Here is a 19,150-nt window from a genome sequence, read left to right as displayed (position 1 = left end):
TACTCCCTAATAGCAAGAGTCAGAGTTGCTAAAATGCTGAAAATGAACCTCCTTCACCAGGTGGGTCACACCACTGGGCTTGAGCATGTTGATAAAAAGTCTTACACGCATATCAAGATTTCAATTATTTATCCTTTCTCTGACGCTACTGCAATAGAAAAACCAAGAACAAATGGCAGGCTTAAAAATTTTTTCATTTTGCTTTTGTCAATACTATAGGAGAATCTAACATTTCTGGCTGATCTTGAAGGAATTCTTCATAAAGTTAACACTGGGAGTAATTTATTAAGTTCATCTTTTTTATTTTTCTAAAAATTAGTATTTTGGATGAAAGGTTGGTCAATGAAATAATATTTCATTTGTAGTTGTCCTTCTCTGTGGCAGGTGAAAGTGAAATTTTTGGGGAATGTGATAAATATCCATAAAATTCTAATAGTTATGAAGGAAAATTCTAATAGCCACCTCAAATGCGATGGTGGACTTTAACATGGTGTGGGGGATAAATGATAGCTAAAGCTCAATAAAATGATCTTATAATCATATGTGCTCTTTTATATTTCCAGTTATGGGGACATCTGTAACAACAAACTTCTTGTGTTAAAACATATTTGTAAAATCTGAGGCAATTATGACTCATGCAATGGTGGTAAAACATGAAGCAGAACAGAAAACCCATGTTTGCCAATGTGACTGAACAATCTTTATGACTTAATCCTTGATTTCTTGGTCTGACTCCTAAGAAAAGCTGGTTTTGAATGTGGTGATTGACCATTACTTGGACTGCTTGTGTAATGCACTCTGTCCTCCGGAGCAAGTCACAGCTTTTTCCCCTCAGGGTTTACTTTTCTCTTCTATAAATAGGGGATAGGCTCTGACATACATAATTGTAAGATTTGTTTTACTGGTAAAATCAGATATATATGAAATCTGCCTGAAGAGAAAAGAGATGTCATCCTTAACAAACTGCAGGTTATTCTGTTCTCTGCTCTAGTAGACTACACAGTGGTGATGGAGGCTTCTGATTTCATGCATCCACATCTCTGGGTCAGGTAGCGTGACACATATATACAATGGCAGTGATAACTAAAGCCTAATATGATTCAACAGTTTTCTGTATTTGAACAATGTGCTTGTGTACAGAATTTTCACCAGAAAGTTTTTATAGCAAACTTTTTATGTCAGAAGTTTATTTTATTGGTAAAATATTAAATAATATACAGAATTAAAAACTGCACTTACACTTCTGAGAAGAAATAAATCTTGGACAAATTATATGCTTGTTCCTGAGATTCCCTAAATTTATTCCAGTAGCTGTGCACTCAGACAGTACAAACCTTTATAATATAATCCTTTTCACAAAGTATTACAAAGTTTCTGCAGCTTCTTTAGTTGTACTCACATACAAACACACACTCACACATGCATATTACAACACTCATACACATATACACAATACCCACATACATGCACGGAACATGTATGTGTGTGCATTAAAAACAAATGAAATACAAGTCCCACATTTTAGTCTGCAGTGATAGAACTGTTAGCGGAGGTCTCCAAATTGGTGTATAGCAGGGTGACTTGTCACACAACTGCAAAGACTGTTTCAGTATTTCCATAGTAAACCTCATTTTCTGAGGTATGGTATTTGAGCCTTAAAAAAACTACATTACACTGAGCAAACCTGACATACAAGGTCTGGAATTTTAATTTTACATATATATTTATATATATATATATCTTTTTTAAACAATAGTTTTTATTTTCCCAAATTATTAGTTTGAAAAAAAATGAGGTTTACTGGTTTGACCTATCTTTTTTTTCGCTTCTAAAACTTAAAATATCCTAGAAACTGTCAAGCAATTAGTTTTCAAAGTAGTCTAATTACCTTTGGTATTGTTAAAGAAAAAAAAAATTCTAAAATGGCCAAGACATATACTGTACAAATGCAGTAACTGCCTTTTAAAAAAATGCCAAAGAAATGTTATCTTTTTAATCAAAATATGTATTTACATTACAGCAGTTTTACTACAGGGACACAGATATAAAAAAAGAAAATCAGAATGCTACATATAAATATGTAGGATATGAAAAATATCTCTTACTTAAGTTGTATGAAAACAGGAGTGCTCCAAATATTTCTTAAAAATTTTCTCCAATAGGTGATAAGTGTTTAAAATTGAGCTAAGTGCTTTACTTTTATTTTAAAGTTCATTTCCAAAGGAGAAAAGAAAAATAGAAAAAAATATTAGGTTCTTAATTTAAAACACTGGACAAGGGTCTACGAAAAACAATTCAGTCTCTAAGAATTTCAACTTTAGGATACATTTCTCAGGCAAAAGATTACTAATTTCCAAAAAAATTTAGTCTAAATAAAGATATCATGAGATTAGACCAGTGGTTTCCACATTCTCTAATCTTTTGACTGTGGTGTGTTTTTCTTTTTGCTTGTTGTGTCCTTTAACATGCCATAATTTTCAAGAGTTTCTTTTTGTCTTTAACTAAAGAAAGAATAAGAAAAATAACCATCATTTTTAAGACTTCAAGGAAAGTATTGCACTTGTACAGAAAGTAAAGAAAAACATCTTTTAAACTAAGTAGCAGAAGCAATCGCTCTGGGATTGCAAATAACACATGGTCTAAAAAGTTCAGCTATTAAGAGCAAATGGGGAGCCTGGAGAGCCCACTCCAAACCTGGAATATTATTATAGTAATGTTAAAGCATTTTCTCCCAGCTGGAAGATAGTTAAGACTTTTTGCTTTAGATTTTTAACATCTTTCTAAGTTCTTGCAAAAAAAATGTTTAATTTCTCATAACACATATTTTAGGAGAACAACCAAATCAGAACATAAAATCCAGCAAGAAAGGAAGGAAACATATCATGTTCTTATGATTACATAGTCTCTGAAGTCATATTTTAGATACCCAATATCTGAAAGTGAATGTAACACATGGGTTATATACCTTACTTGTTTTAATTCAACTACTTTTTTAAAAAATAGAAAACTACACTTGAATATAAAAATATGTCAGCAGATTATACAGCCAACAAAAATCATACACAAAAAATTAAGACTTAAGAGACCTATGAACTGGAAATAAAAACCTGACCTAATCCTCAAACTAGTAGGGGGAAAGGGAGGCAGAGACAATGATGGAGGGAACATGGACAGAAAACAGAAAGGATGTGGTGAAAGCAGGCAAAATTTAACAGATCACAAAAAACTTTGATACACACAAGGGGATGCGATTTATGTTCAATATCTGAGAGTATACTTGACAAGTCAAAATGTTTTATCACAGTTTCCGAAACTGAACTACTTAAAAACACACACACACACAAAAGAATAACAAAACAAAACCCAGAGTCTTTCCCTTGTTACAGTGTATTCATGAAAAAAAAAAAAATCCATTTCCAGTAAATTAAGTAGAATCCTGGTAAGTGCATAGTTGGGGAATCAGTGACCTCCACCCATTGAAGAAGCTTTTCTTACTGTGTGTCACTTGAGGTAATTTAAAGGGCCAGATTAACTGCAAACTGGCTTATCTAAACCTATAAGAAGTTTTATGCTGTACTTTTATGTGGCTTAGCAGAGGGCCTCTAAATTTTATATTTTATTCACAATAAAAAGGACATCTTAGAAAACTAGTCATTCACGTACCACTCTGTATGGGATAAAGGTTAATTCACAATAAATTTATACAGAAAATATACAAATGCAATGTTATGGGAGAAAAACCCCATAAACAGAATTAGGAACTTATTTTCAAAGAGTATGTGTGAAAAATATCCACAAACTTACAGTACAGCAAGAGAAAACTAAAAAGCTAGAAATATAATGTTACATAAAAAACCTTATGGAAATTCCAAAATTTTAGGTTTCTGCAATAAATGTAAAAATATTCAAGGTGTCATTATTTGGCCTAGCAATACACTATGATAAAAAGAAACACTAGCATCTCACAGCTTCTTGGTCATATGACATTTGCTTTGAATAACAAGCAGCTCATTTCTTTTTTAAAAAGCTGTCATATTTTAACACATCCATTGCAAGTAATACACAACCATGGTAGGAAACCATTTGAGATTATACTTTGGAGAGTAGCAATATGATATAACTCTTCAATTCTGTTTTGTTTAAGGAGAATTAATGGCCTGCTTCTTTACATCATTCCACACAACATTAACAGGTTAGAAGAGGACATTCTAAGACTAGCAGAACACTAGACTATAGGTGAAATTCCAAAGCAATACTGTATTTTATTGATTCAAAATTCCACTAATAAAGCCTTGTTTGATACTAGAACTTATTCTTCCTTAAAAACAAAACAAAAATACATACCATACCATAATGCAATTCACAGCTACAATTTCCCTCCATCTCATATACTACCTGCATAATCTTGTAATGGTATTCAGAAATACTACCAAACTAAAAAGACAGCAACATCTGGTTTCAAAGTTTTCTTTTACTTTAAGCAGATGAGCTGAAACTCTCTGTATGGGAAATTCCTCTAATGCTTTTGACCTAAGAACACGAAGACGAATTATATAGTAATTTTAAGTGATTTTTAAAAATGCGTAATATAAGTGGTGTAGAACTAAACAGCTAACCAACACTCAATGCATTTTAAAAAGGCACAAACATAAATAAATTTTATAAGTATTTGATACATTAAATTCAGGATCTTAAGACCAGTTACTGTATATTTTAATTATTTTGCAGAAACTGGAGGCTTAAAACATTTCTAAGATGACTTTCGTATAGATAAACTTCAATTTCACCCTCTATTCTTTTTTTTCTTTTGCCTCTGGGGAATTTTCTGTTTTAGAATAATTTTCATACAGACAATATTTACTGAAATAATATATAAAATAGAATGAAAGATGATCACAAACTATAACATCCCTTTTTGTAAAATTAATAATTCAAAATTAAAAAATAACATAGCCAATACCTCCTATAGTCTAAGTTCTGTCTTGAAACCAGGAGCATAGAGTTTTTTATTTGTATTTTTGCAGACTTCTCTGTTCTTTTTCCATTCACCTTAAGGAATCAGTTTAAAGATAACAAAAGTAAAACATCATTTTCACCTAAATGCCTTCACTGATGTAATTTTTGTCAAACATTTATAAAATATCATAAAAACTTCATGGTTTTGTGACGTCTAAGACTGAAATACAAAACCCATAAATAAAAACAATACCGAGCTCACTAAAACATTGTTGCCTTTCTCCATTTGCCAACAAGTAAAACCTGAAAACTCTTTCCATTTAAGAGTAATTTATGTTTCTTTCACTTTAGAGGTTATGTGAAATCAGCTTAAAAGTTCTTTTTTTGATTCACTGTTTTGATTTGTTCTGGAAGTACATAGTAAAGACTCAAGGTTTAAGTTGAATAGTTGTGACTACTCCTGAAGATAGACTAGTAACTTTAAAATTTCTCTATACAGTCTGATAAAGTAAACCTATTAAGTTGCTCCGGTATTAATCATAATTTTAACTCTCTATAGGCTCCTGTAACACACCTGATTACTCTAATTTCTTTTTTTCATGAATTTTCTTTAAAAGAATGTGTATGTATACTATGATGCAGGCACAGAGCAGCTTGAACGTATGTAGGGGATACAGTCTCTCCTTGCAGCCAGATCTGAATCCTAGTCGCTCATTCTCCCGTTTTGTCCTTCCAGAAGATTCACAACAGAATGTTTCAACAGCTTGAAATCTCTTCCAATTTGCTTATTGGTCACTTTCACTATTGTAAAAAGCCAGGTTAGAATGGCTTTAAAAAAGTGATTGACCACTTTTAGAGAGAGGCAATACATATCTTTTAAAATGAGCTGGATATAAAATTTTGGGGAAAATTAGGGCAAAACAACATGACACATCTTTGCCAAACTGGAAAATACAGAGGCTAACCCATTTACATGCCCCTCAAATACTCTAATGTGAAATCTCACCTAAATAAACTGAGCATATAACTGTTATGTAAAACTTGATTTATTTGGTGTCTGACCCTCATATTTATTTTTAGGTGCAACCATCTTGCATATTTCCTTTTGTGAAGAAGCATGCAAATATAGCCATCCAGAGTGTCCCAGAAAGCACTGTGTCCACAAAAATTCTACCTAACGCGCACACTGGAATTGACCTTTTCCTCATTTGCCCCTGCTGCGCCCTAAGCCATCTCTGTCCCTAACTGCTCCTCCTATGAAGCTAAGAAAGTACAAGTAATACACTGGTGGAAACTTTTTGAAAAAAGATTTAAACAAAAAAGGAATCAGAAAGGGAGAGTGCCATTAGTACTGTCCTCAGCAGATAACTCTACAATTCTGTAGGTCCACTGAATTCAGTTACATCCCTGGGCAGGTAGGTACATGATTGTTCATATACTGAAAAAAAAATTAGTAAGCAGGAAAAAAATTCATAGATGATGCCAGCAGAAATTCACACATAGCCAAAATTATGAACATATTGACTGCCATCCAAATGTTTCCTTAAATTATAGTAAAACACAAAATCACTAACCTTATTTACCTCCCTCCAAAAGGAAAAAAAAATGAAATTCCAATTATATATGAGTGGTTGGGATAGATGGGGTAAGTCTCAGAGACACACTTCACCTATGAATAATACATTGTACGTTCAAAATGAGGTAATGCACCCGAGCATGCAGGAAAAAAAGTGACAGTTAACATTCTATTTAAAACATTTCACATCTCCGATTTGGTGCTTTGTCTTAGATGTAAAGGAACAGTTTGGGTATTATTTCCCCCAAAATAATTGCCACAGAGGGCCAGTGAAAGAGAGCTGGGTTGTAACCATTTTTTTGCCTAGCTCTAGCTGTGTCAGTGCTTAGACGCTGCTTACACAAGTGAATGGCAAACTGAAAATGGGTGATGAACAGTACTGGGGCCAGACCTGCTTATCCATCATAGTTCTCTAGTGTTGCTAATTCTCACATCATTCTGCACTAAAACACAGTTTCAACATCCCATCGAATGACTTTTTTAGAGCAGTCATCACTTACTGCTTAATGTAATTTTAACATTCAGAAATGGTTATCAGACAATCCAGTCATGGTCAGGCCTGTCCTCTCTAAACACAAGCAGCGAATTCTCCCTCCAAGTGGGCCCCCCACAAATGAATTTAATCAGTTTCACTCAGTTCCTCCCCTCTAATGCTGTTAGACTGCAAAGAAAAAACAAATCACCCATATAAATGAAATTAAAATCTGTCCATGAAATATGCCAATGTATACATGAATTAAATGAAGAAAAATTCTTTAGTAAGGGATTGAGATTCATAAGAGCTTATATATATTGATAGTTTCATGTTTTCAAGACATAAAAGTGTGGACATAAACACATTAGCTTGGAGGTTCGGTTGCATTCTAGACTCCAAGAAGGGTAAATATAAGCTTCTGTTTTTGTCTGTTTTATCTATAATGCACTGGTTACAAAGAAGTTGCTTTTTCCTTGTACCAAAAGTGGTAAATATTATTGAAGAAATACTAGAATAAATAGCCCTAGTTCCATAACCTTATTGGTTCAAGTTACCATACTTGGGTCAAATTAGCAACTGCTCTGAGGAGATTTTCAAAGAAATAGCCTACAGCAAGATTTTTAAGACTTTCCACCAGAAGAATAAAAGATGAACAGACTATGGACAAAACACTGGGGGTGGGGAGTGGTGAAAGCTTGAAAAATAAAACCAGTGAAAAGAGAAATACCAGAAAAGGGATTTCTGGGTGAGTTTTTCCCCCCTACTGTTAGCCTAATTATATTGATATTCTTCTGCTGACTGGTTAACACTGATTAAATGCTGATACAGTGACAATCGTATGCATACATTTCAGAAAGGAATACGTATACTATGCTGCCATCACATTACAGCTGTAAAAGAAAACTTCCCAAACAAATTTAAGAAAAGTAGAGGTCCCTTCTGAAAACTACTGAATGCCTCTTAGCCACTCTTAGACCATATGTTATTCTGAAAACTAGATAAAAACACTATTTGTTAAAGGTGTTCAAAGTAAGGCTGCCAGGGTGTCTATAAAATGCAAGTCATTAAAACTATGGAAAAACAGTGCTTAAGTTTAGAAAAATAAGATCATAGGACCTCAGATGTATTGTAGCTGTCCTTAACTACCTGTAGTTTATAAGTTTTGCTATATGGTACAGGGTACAACATACCGTGTTATAAATTCCACAGGGGAAGTAAACATAGAACCCACAACAACTACTCATCCAAGGAGTTATCATGGAAAATAATGTGTGTGTGTGTTCCATGATCTCTAGAGGAAAAGGAAAACAATTTACAGTTTGAAACAAATTGTTCTTTGACTGATAAAATTACTTATCCCACTTAAAACTGTGAAAGTCCAACCCAGAAAATGCTAATCTTTCCTGCCTTTGCACAATCCTGAACATTAGTGGCAAATTAGAATCCTTAGATGAATCTTTATGAATCAAGAGATTTTTTTTTTTCAAAGCATGATATACCTTATATCTATGCATGGCAGAAATGAACTGCTCTTAAATTCCCACACAATAAACAAGTCAAGCTGTTAAGGAACAATGTCCCCTGTCTCTTCTCTCTTCCGTTTCTTCCTTATTGTAATCAGGCAGAGCAAATGACACTGCGTCCACAAAATAAGAATTAATGACAGTAACAATGTTAAAAAAAAAAGGTATGTCGGCATCTGAGGAAGGTGGGACTGTAAGTGCAGTATCTCTTCATGTGCAGTTCGTTACTTCATAGGGGTCCCCTTTGGAATGAAAAGGCCTAGTGGAATGTGTGCTCCCCCCGAACAATGTGTGATGAAAACTCGTAACGGTCCTGGCTTCTGTAGCCACAGATGTTGCATTCCAGTGGGTCCCGGTAGCCATGGCAACCCATGTGAATGGTGTACATGACATGGTCTAGGAAAAGGACTCGGCAGTGCTCACACTTGAAGGCTCTAATCTGTTCACCTTCTCCATTGAAGACCTTGTAGATGTCCTTCAGTGAGCCCTTAGGAGCCTTGGTGGTATCCAAAGCCTTGACATCCTCCTTCATGTAAGCTGGGCTTTGTTTCCTCTTGGGATTTAAGGCAGGGTTTCCTTGGTAAGACTGGTGGTCATCATGGCTGCTTTCTGAGTCAGTAGAATCTAGGCAGCTATTGCTGGGAGAGGCCTCTCTTTCCTGGGGTCGACTCTTTGGTCTGATGAGAGAGATAGGGCCATCCATGTTGTTTTCATGACTATCGGAGGTTTCCCTGCTAATGGGTCTTTCTATCCTATTTGGATGATAGACCTGAGAATAAGCTGAGCTTATAACTGGGGCCACCTCCGCGATTGTGCTTGGCGGGTGCTGCATCAGAGGGTGAAGGGCCTCAGCTCCAAGGTAGGTGATTGCATTGTTGATGGCTTGGTCCATCATATGAGACTGCATCAGCTCAGCCTCCTTCTCATATGTTAAGTTCATATCAAAGTGAATGTCTGGGTAGCTGAATCGCATGATCTTCTCTCCTGAATAGAAGAGGGGAAGAAAAGCAAAAAGGTTGAAAAAAAAAAAAAAAAGAACACAACACAATGAATAGCTTGACTAAGGATATATACTAATCACTTTCATTTTCCATACTATGGTATATCTTATTCTTTAGATCAAGTATTTAGGCTCTTTAATTCTGCTGAGACTCACAAATATTCTTAACCTACAGAGAGGATTAGTAATAAAAATGTCACAAGCCATTTGTACTTGTTCTAATGCCATCATGAAAATTTATCTCGCCTGAAAGGTATGATTGAGTGTGTGTTATCTTATTTTCATTCTCTATCAAAGTTTCCACTTGTCTAGAGCTCAGAAACTGTAGAAGAAAGAGAAATACCAGGTAAAAATAGTCAGAGATTTACTTGTTTTTGCATATTTTAAACATCAGTGACCAAGCCTCAAAGATCATAAAAACGAGAGTGATATGGTTATAACACCTGTGTTATCTCACTATCGTGTATGGTTAATTTGGTTGATTTAGCTGCTATGTTAGAGAAAGATTATAGACCAAATATATCTCATTCTGGAAAATTTTTAAATGCCACAATTAAAATACTTTTTAACAGTTTAATTGATAAACTGAATGAAATTTAGGGTTATATAAAAATAGGGTATTTCCCAAAGCACTTACTTATTATAAACTTGAAAATGGTTGTTTCATTGTTTTGCTTCTTGAAATGGATAATCATTCATTTTTGCATCACCCCTTTCTTATTTAGACACGTATGTTATTACTATATGAACACCCACTGTTAGTTTTCTATATAGTTTCTTGACAGAGAGAGATCTGTAGTTTTACTTTTTAACATTTACTTCAACTAATTTAATTTTACTTCAACATTGTATATTAACATAATATCTAAGCTTAACCAATTAAAGAGTTGGTGCAAAAAACAGTAGTTTAGGTTTTTCTCCTTCAAATATTGCCAGCTTTGGACAGAGTATTTTCTCTTCTAAAAATTCTTCCATTAAATCACTGTGTTCTCCTACTAATGCTTACTTTGACTAACATGTGCACTGATCCATAGAATTGTATTCTGGAAAAATACTTTTATGTGGCTGGTATTATTTCAGGTTTGAAGGAAGGTCTCCCATCAGAGTAATGAAAATTGAAAAAGAATATGAGTAATTATTTCATAGCATACAATTAAGATATTGTAGTGTCAAGAGTTCAAAAGTTAAGCTGTGCTGTGTTTAGTCACTCAGTCGTGTCCAACTCTTTGCGACCCCATGGACTGTAGCCCACCAGTCTCCTCTGTCCATGGGGATTCTCTAGGCCAGAATACTGGAGTGGGTTGCCTTTCCCTTCTCAAGAGGATCTTCCCAGCCCAGGGATCAAACCCAGGTCTCCCACATTGCAGGCAGATTCTTTACCGACTGAGCCACCGGGGAAGCACTGTTTAGAGGGTGTGACAACAATTTAGGGATTATTTATAATACAGTGGGATATGTGGTAAGGGGTCAACTAAGGAATACAAAACTCACAGTATTAATAAAAGAAAGTTTCCTGAAGACAGTGACATCACAGAATGAATGTGATGACAAATGTTAGCCAAGTAAAGGAAGGGTAAGGGTTGGAGAAGCTGGTAGGAAGGCTCAGAGGCAGGAGGGCATGACTCATCCTAGGGATTACTAACACTTTGCATATGGCTGAGAATGGAAACAGATGAGAAAGTTGTTATCTGATAATGTAGGGCTTATTCAAGAGCTAAGGAATTTGAAATCTATCCTGAGAGAGGTAAGAACTGAAAGGGTTAAACAGGAAAGTGACTAACTAGATAATTATTTAGCAAGATGATTTAGGATGCTGTTGCTACAGGGATGTAGAGATCATGGGTGGCTTCAACTAGTAGAGAAGCAGTGGAAATGGCGAAAACTAGATGGAATGGAGAAAATATTAGGAAATGTTGCTAGAACTTGCTGACTATCTAGACACAGAATGAGAAAAAGAAAGAGGTTAAGTATTAAGCCAATGTTTCTGGCCTGGGAAACTTAGTGGATGGCAATGGGAGATAGAAAAGATGGTGAATTCAGATTGGGAAAGACTATGAGTAACAGTCATGTCTAATAAGTACTGAGATACAGTCTCAAATTCAGAAGAGAGATTTGGGCTTGAGATACAGATATAAGAATCATCGGTTAATAGAAATTAGCTTCTGAAGCCAGGGGAATAGATGATATCACAAAGGCATAGGTAAAATGTGAAAAAAGAGGTCAAAAATGGAACCTGGAAGAACATCAAGACTTTTACACCTGCCCATAGACTAGGGCAAGTGAGATTAGAGTCTCATGCTTAGAGAGCCCTGGGTCTCACTCCTTATGAAGGAATAAGGAATGTGGAGGGCCAAGGGAATGTGCCAATCTGGAGCTTACACGCTAGACTATACTCTGGGTGCCCAGCATGCCAGAATTCTTTGTCCAAATGGCCCAGAACTTGCACTGAGAGTGGCAGAGTCCTCTTCACAGTATCCATTCCCTGAGTACCACCTTTGTTGCTGGTAGGTACACTCTAAGGCCTGAAGAATGGTCAGTGCACTACTCTTTATGGACTGTGAGTGGGGTGGGGCGTGAAAAGAGTTTGGATGTGTAGACCAAATGTCTACACATACATGCATGAGGCCCCTCTTTGATGCTGCATAGAATCAGGAGTGGGTTTAAAAGAGGGGACTGACTGCACACCAGGGGGGTTTGTTCTGCGCATGCCTTCAAGTTCTGGTGTGGAACTCTGAGGAATCTGTGAATTCTATATTATTTGAACTCAGTCTTCCAGATTAGGTTAGAACACAATAGTTTTAAATTTAAGCCTGATTTATAATATTAAAATAATTAGGCACATGAATTGAGTCCTCCATTAGGACTATAGAACCATTTGCATAACTGTTAGGGGGAATCCATTAAAAGGACTGAGAAGGAGCACTCAGAGAAGCTGGAAGAAATGCAAGAGAGACCAGTGTCACTGAAACCAAGGAAAGAGAGAGGTTTCTAAGAGTATTAACTATTCAGTAGTGAAAATATGCTCCAGTCTGAAAGTCCTCTGGACTTGGCACTATAAAGAATAATTTCAGTAGAACATGAGGACAAAAGCCAGGCTGCGTAGGCTGGAGAATGAGTAGAAAGAAAAAAAATATTATAGAAAGCAATCATAGAGAACTCTTTCAACAATTACATCTTTGAAGAGAAGGAGAAAGTTAGGTAGTAGCTGGAAAAAGACCTAGGTTTGAGGTTAGATTTTTTTTTAATGATGAGAATTTATCACATTGAATGCCAAAAGAAAAATGCCAATAGAAGGGACATGTTAAAAATATATGTGAGAAAGGGGGAAAATAATAGTGCAAGTTATTTGAGGGGCTGGGATAGGAGAATTCCAGGGAACAAGAAGAAGCATTAATTAGAAAGAAGGATGCTGCTATCATCCATGAAAGAGAGCATTCATGTGGGTGCACATATCTTACAGGATTAGTGATAGTTGAAATCATGTCAACTGTTTTTATTTCCTAAGAATCTAGATGTAATATCACCAAGGTGTGAGATACCATCTTTTGGGAGAGTAGGGAAAGGTTGAAATGGCCCTATGTGTTGAATATGAGAAAAGACTGTTCAGGGATGGATAAAAGGAAGGCTGCTATATAGTAGGGATGGGACAATTCGTATTTGAGATCAGTTACTCATTTATTTACGGTGATGACAATTTATAAGGCTGTGGGATTTTCTCTAAAATTACTAGCAGCTATGTAGATATGGAAAAGGGTTCAGTTGGCTTCATTAGAGGGTAGGCATTTTACTAGTTGAAAGACAGAAGGACAGTAAGACAACAGAGTCATGGAATCCAAACTGGATAAGAAAAGAGAGGATGAAACAAATACACAGTAAGGTCAAGGATCATTGGCCTGGAGAGCTTGATAAAATCAAAGGAGAGTATTTAATGAGGAAAGTGGTAAAAAGAAATTTATAGTAAGTGAGGAATGATGATATTTCTCATTTCAAAAGGCATCATAAAAAAACTACTATGCAATTGTTTGTTACATAGTTGACCCTTGAACAACATAGGTTAGAACTGCACAGGTCCATTTATAGGAGGATTTTTTCCAAGAGTAAATACTATAGTACTGCATGATCCATGGTTGGTTGAATCTATGGATGCAGAAAGGTGGATATGGACAACTGTGCGTAAGGAGGGTCATCTGTAAGTCATATGCAAAGTTTCCACTGCATTAAGGCCATTGCCCCAAACCCTGTGTTGTTCAAGCGTCAACTGTGTATTACCACTAGGACAGAATCCAAATAAAGAGAAAAATATCATCAATTTCTAATAAAAAACTAATGTTCTTATTTTAGAATAAAATTTTTTTAATGTATCCCTCTTTTCTACGGGATGCAATTAAGTCAAATTGAGAGTAGCATCTAAATCATAGGAAACATGAAAACATTAAAAGGTGAGAACTAAAACAGAATAGTAATAAATTTCATATTTTTCCAATGACATAGAAATTTAATAGACATCCAGCAAATTAACCAATTTTGTAAAACAGAAGAACTGGCATTTTAAAAGGGTTATTTATAAGCAGGAAGAAAGAGAGACAGACAGAAAAGTGACTCAGGGCCCAAAACAGATCTGAGTATACTCTCAGGGGCTGGTTTGAAACTGTGTGTGCTGCTAAGTCACTTCATCCATGTCCGCCTCTTTGAGACGCTATTGACCACAACCCGCCAGGCTCCTCTGTCCATGGGTTTCTCTAGGCAAGGATACTGAAGTAGGTTGCCATGCCCTCACCCAGGGAATCTTCCTGACCCAGGGATCGAAGCCATGTCTCTTAAGTCTCTTGCATTGGCAGGAGGGTTCTTTACCACTAGGGCCACCTGGGAAGCCCTAGTTTTAAACTGACCTAGCATAAACTATGATCTTTGGGCTTCTTTCAATGAACTTTGTCAGTTAACTTCTCTAGCTTATCTTAAATTCATATTTTGGTGATTTGTTAGTTCTTCAATTTTACATTGAAAAGAAATCTTCTCTAAGTGTTTACTGGAATAGGAGAATTTTATCACCCTTCCCCCTATGAAATAAGCAAAGCAAAGGTTTTCTCTCAGTTACTACTCAACCCTTGAAGATGTTCCACAATGTATTTTGACACTAGAATGTGAGAATCTGCTTATTTTTTATCTCTTCTAATTTTTACTCTATATAAGTCTATAAGAATATATATTATATATATAAATAATGAAAATTCTTTATATTGAATCTGTTATTCATTCAGCTCTTTTTGAAAATAGCTAGATAATTCTGTAAACTCAGAGATAATTTATGACTATAGTATTATAATATGCAGAATGATGCCAACTCTGAGTGCAACAAAGAATATCTGAAGGCTTGGAAATGAAAGTCTAATATATCATATCTAATCTTTTCAGTTTAAAACATAAGCTACATGAAAACAAAGATAAAAATATGAACTGTAGCTCCAAATATGAAACATCTTGAATGCAGATTGCTGAATTACTTATTTTAATGCAAAACTGAACAAAAAAATTTCTCTTCATTCTAGATTAAATACTTGGGGGGGGATGCATGCTCAGTTGTGTCTGACTCTTCATGCAACCCCTTGGACTACAGCCCTCCAGGCTCCTCTGTCCATAGGACTTCCCAGGCAAGAATACTGGAGTGGGTTGCCATTTTCTCCTCCAGGGGAATCCTCCCTGCGTCTCTGGCACTGGTAGACAGATTATTTAAAAGCATTAATTTTGTGGAAAGAAAATGGATTAAAAACCTGGCTAATAGATTACATCATTTTCTTTAAGTATTGTTATTTGTTATTACACTTTATGTAAGTACAGGCCATGAGGGCTACTTTGGGCTTTCCTGATAGCTCAGTTGGTAGAATCCGCCTGAAATGAAGGAGACCCTGGTTCAATTCCTAGGTCAGGAAGATCCTCTGGAGAAGGGATAGGCTACCCACTCCAGTATTCTTGGGCTTCCCTTATGGCTCAGCTGGTAAAGAATCCACCTGCAATGTGGAAGACCTGGGTTCAGTCACTGGGTTGGAAAGATCCCCTGGAGAAGGGAAAGGCTACCCACTCCAGTATTCTGGCTTGGAGGATTCCATGGACTGTATAGTCCATGGGGTCACAAAGAACTGGACATGACTGAGCAACTTTCACTTCCTTTATATAATAAGGCTTCAATTTGAGATAACAATGGAGTCCTATCACTCCTTCCTTTTTCTTAGGCCAACATGCCTAAGGGTATGTAGTGTGTGTGTGTGTCTGTGTGTAATGTCACACATACTTTGTGTGTAGTATAATGGAGAAAAGAGATGACCATTTATTTCATGAATTGAATCATACCATATATATTCATATATACATGGGAACATGCCTTTGCTCATTAAAATTAGCTTTTACAGAAATAAAACCCTTTGTAATGCTTACCCACAAACTTTTGTGGAGTGGAGCTTTTACGTTTTCCCATATTCCCTGTGAGCTTCTCTATGACAGCAGGTCTCTCAAAAGGCACCAGAGAAATATTGTTGTCCATAATAGGCTCTTGTTCCTTACAATCGTCCATAGGAGGTACTATATAAAACCATACAAAAAATGTAATCTGATAATTTCTTCAACAATTAAAAAGATGCAAAGCTGGACTTTCCACCTCAACATGTGTTATACAAATATAAAAACTAGCATGATAGAGTAAAAGCAATTAGAAAGAATAACCTCTAATGTTAAAGTATACTGTTAATTTTACACACACACACACACACACACACACACACACACAGAACTTGTTTTTATCCAAGTCTCTCTTAGATCAATGACATACACTGTTGCCACTACTGGTGGCCAACATGTTCTTTTTCTCATTTTATTCCTCTGAAAGTGTTTTTTTAACACTGATTAAAATCAATACTAACTTTAAGACTGCATTATTCTCAAGGCTTTTGGAGTTTATTTTTCTAAAACAATTTAAGCAAGTCAACTTGTTTCAGAGGAAAGGTTATACAGACACACAGAAAAGCAGCATATTTAATCAGTTTTTTTCACCCATGTATTTTCTTGTAGCAGATTTTCTATCTGATGAACTGAAAGAGCTGTGAGCCCTGTTGGCTGTGGCTACCTACCTGCACAAAGCAGCCTTCATGACGGAGATCCGATCCTGAACATGTCCGTGCATAGTAAATGGTGACAGCTTTATGATTGTAATTTATTTTAAAAAGAGCTCTTCAGCAGGATAAAAGAATCCATTTCCAAATTGGCATATTTGCTCACTAAACTACTGTTCTAATTCATCTGACATAAACTCTCCTGCGCTGCTCCCTTTTCATCCCATCTGTCTAAGTGGCTGTGGGTTAATATATTGGCTCATAGATACTGACATGAGATATTGACATGTATGGTATAGACACAGAACTTAAAGTTATTTTTGAACAAAAATACTTTCAAAGGACATTTAACTAAAGATAGAGTAACACTGGAGACAGACTGCACGTGCATGCTAAATCACTTCAGTCGTGTCTGACTCTTTGTTACCCTATGACTGGAGAGCACTGCCTGGATCCTCTGTCCATGAGATTCTCCAGGCAAGAATCCTGGAGTGGGTTGCCATGCCTTCCTCAAGGGGATCTTCCCGACCCAGGGACTGAAGTTAAGTCTCTTATGTCTCCCGCATTGGCAAGTGAGTTCTTTACCACTATCACTACCTGGGAAGCCTGATCAGTGGATTAAAACCAACACTTGCAGAAAAGACCATAACTTATTATTTCTTGATTATTGTTACTTTTTAACAATTGAACTTGTGTTAGCACTGTTTGGAAATCTAAAGGTTTCATATCAGGATATCTTGTTCATCGTGCACTGTAAAATGATCTACAGAATGATAGCTTTACCATGTGAAACACAATGCATTACCCTTTATAGGGGCAGACACTAAAAGTAACAAGGCAAGAGATTAAAGTTAAGAACATCCAGTGCACAATTCAGGTGACCTATTTAATAACGAATACAGGTTATAGATTTTGAAGAAATGAAAAATGGCATCAGAAGATGTAAGTCAGACCTGCTTAAAGATATCGATATTCAATCTAAGTTTTGGGTTAACCTAGTATAGGCAGGTGATGGGTCAGAAAAATTCAGTCTTCAATCTCTATTTTAATGACAAGGAATCCTATAATTTTTAAATGTTAATTTGGAAAAATTTCCAAGATGAGACTTAGAAACAAAGAAACACCTGTATACTGCTATAATTCATGATATACAAATAAAAAAATATGTCTCTAGACATTACTTCGGAGAGGGCAATGGCACCCCACTCCAGTACTCTTGCCTGGAAAATCCCATGGGCAGAGGAGCCTGGTAGGCTGCAGTCCATGGGGTCGCTAAGAGTTGGACACGACTGAGTGGCTTCCCTTTCACTTTCCCTTTCATGCACTGGAGAAGGAAATGGCAACCCACTCCAGTGTTCTTGCCTGAAGAATCCCAGGGATGGGGGAGCCTGGTGGGCTGCCATCTATGGGATAGCACAGAGCTGGACACGACTGAAGTGACTTAGCAGTAGCAGCAGACATTACTTAAAACATGTCCTCTCTTAGGAACAGTTAAATAAGGAAAAAAAAAAAAAAAAAAAACAACTTAAAGCAAAGAATCAATGTCCATAGGAATTCAGGTAAGGGGGTCCAGGAAGATATGGTGGATATTCATATAATTAGATATAGATTACTGTCAAAATTTTAACTTTTGCTTTAGATGTTGAATTCACGGTCACTTACTACATCATCAAAAAGTAACTATTTAATTGAAATACAGGCCATGAATGGGCCCAAGATGAAAATATGTCATGAACCAAGATCTGAAATAAAATATGGAAAGAAAAAAATGTTTGTTGTTGTAAATTTTGCTAAAAAACAGCAAAACTGGTTAACAGGGTTTGCCCCAAAATTGAATATACTAATTAGTTTTGAAATGAGTTGTCTAGAACTTGGCAGTTTTGCTCGAGTCTCACCTTGAATTTTCACATTTGCACACATTTAACACTCAAAACGAAACCTGGGTGTGGGAACTGTCCCACACCACATCCACCTCAATTCAGGTGATTTGTCCCAAGTTCAATGAAGCTCATGTGAACTAAAAACAATGACTTTGGTAGAGCTCTGGTCTTACTTCTACTTCACAACAGACTTTTACATGTCAAATAATAGTCTTGTTCTACCATACTGGCAATAATAAAAATAACAGACTCACCCTATATACTAAGTACTTTTTTAAGGCTTTCCATTTAATAATCTAATTAATGCTTTCAACAACCCCCTGAGACAGGTGTAATTACCATTTCCATTTTACAGATGGGGAAACAAAGACCCAAAGATGTAATTTCTCACTGTGCTTTAAAAAAAAAAATGTAGTTGATTTACAGTGTGTTTTGAATTGAAGTACAGTTCATTTACACTGTGTTTTAAATTGAAGTATATAGTTGATTTACGATGTGTTTTTATTTTTTCAAAAAAACTTAATTGAACCATTTTCTCAGTGTTTATATCTAGGTAGAACCTCCAGAGCAGGGCTCTTAGCCACTATTTGAGTATTGACTTTGTATAAACAAGTTTGAAATACATTTAAGGTTTCCATTG

At 35.9% G+C, this 19,150-nt stretch overlaps 1 protein-coding gene across 7 annotated transcripts in view; it reads right to left on the bottom strand.

Moving 5' to 3' along the window:
- Positions 1,171–19,150, bottom strand: part of IKZF2 (IKAROS family zinc finger 2) — a 179,681-nt gene continuing 161,701 nt past the window's right edge. For all 7 annotated transcript variants that reach the window (XM_005676497.3, XM_013972544.2, XM_018059907.1 and 4 more), the window contains 2 exons: positions 15,960–16,103; positions 1,171–9,514 (listed from right to left, as the gene is read on the bottom strand). In XM_005676497.3, the coding sequence (XP_005676554.1) occupies positions 8,790–9,514; positions 15,960–16,103 (869 nt within the window). In that variant the 3' untranslated portion in view covers positions 1,171–8,789. The remainder of the gene's footprint in view (positions 9,515–15,959; positions 16,104–19,150) is intronic.

The sequence above is a fragment of the Capra hircus genome, chromosome 2, assembly GCF_001704415.2.
Source record: "Capra hircus breed San Clemente chromosome 2, ASM170441v1, whole genome shotgun sequence".
Classification (NCBI taxonomy): Eukaryota; Metazoa; Chordata; class Mammalia; order Artiodactyla; family Bovidae; genus Capra; species Capra hircus.
Note: the sequence above shows the minus strand (reverse complement) of the source record. Positions and strands in the feature narration are given on the sequence as shown.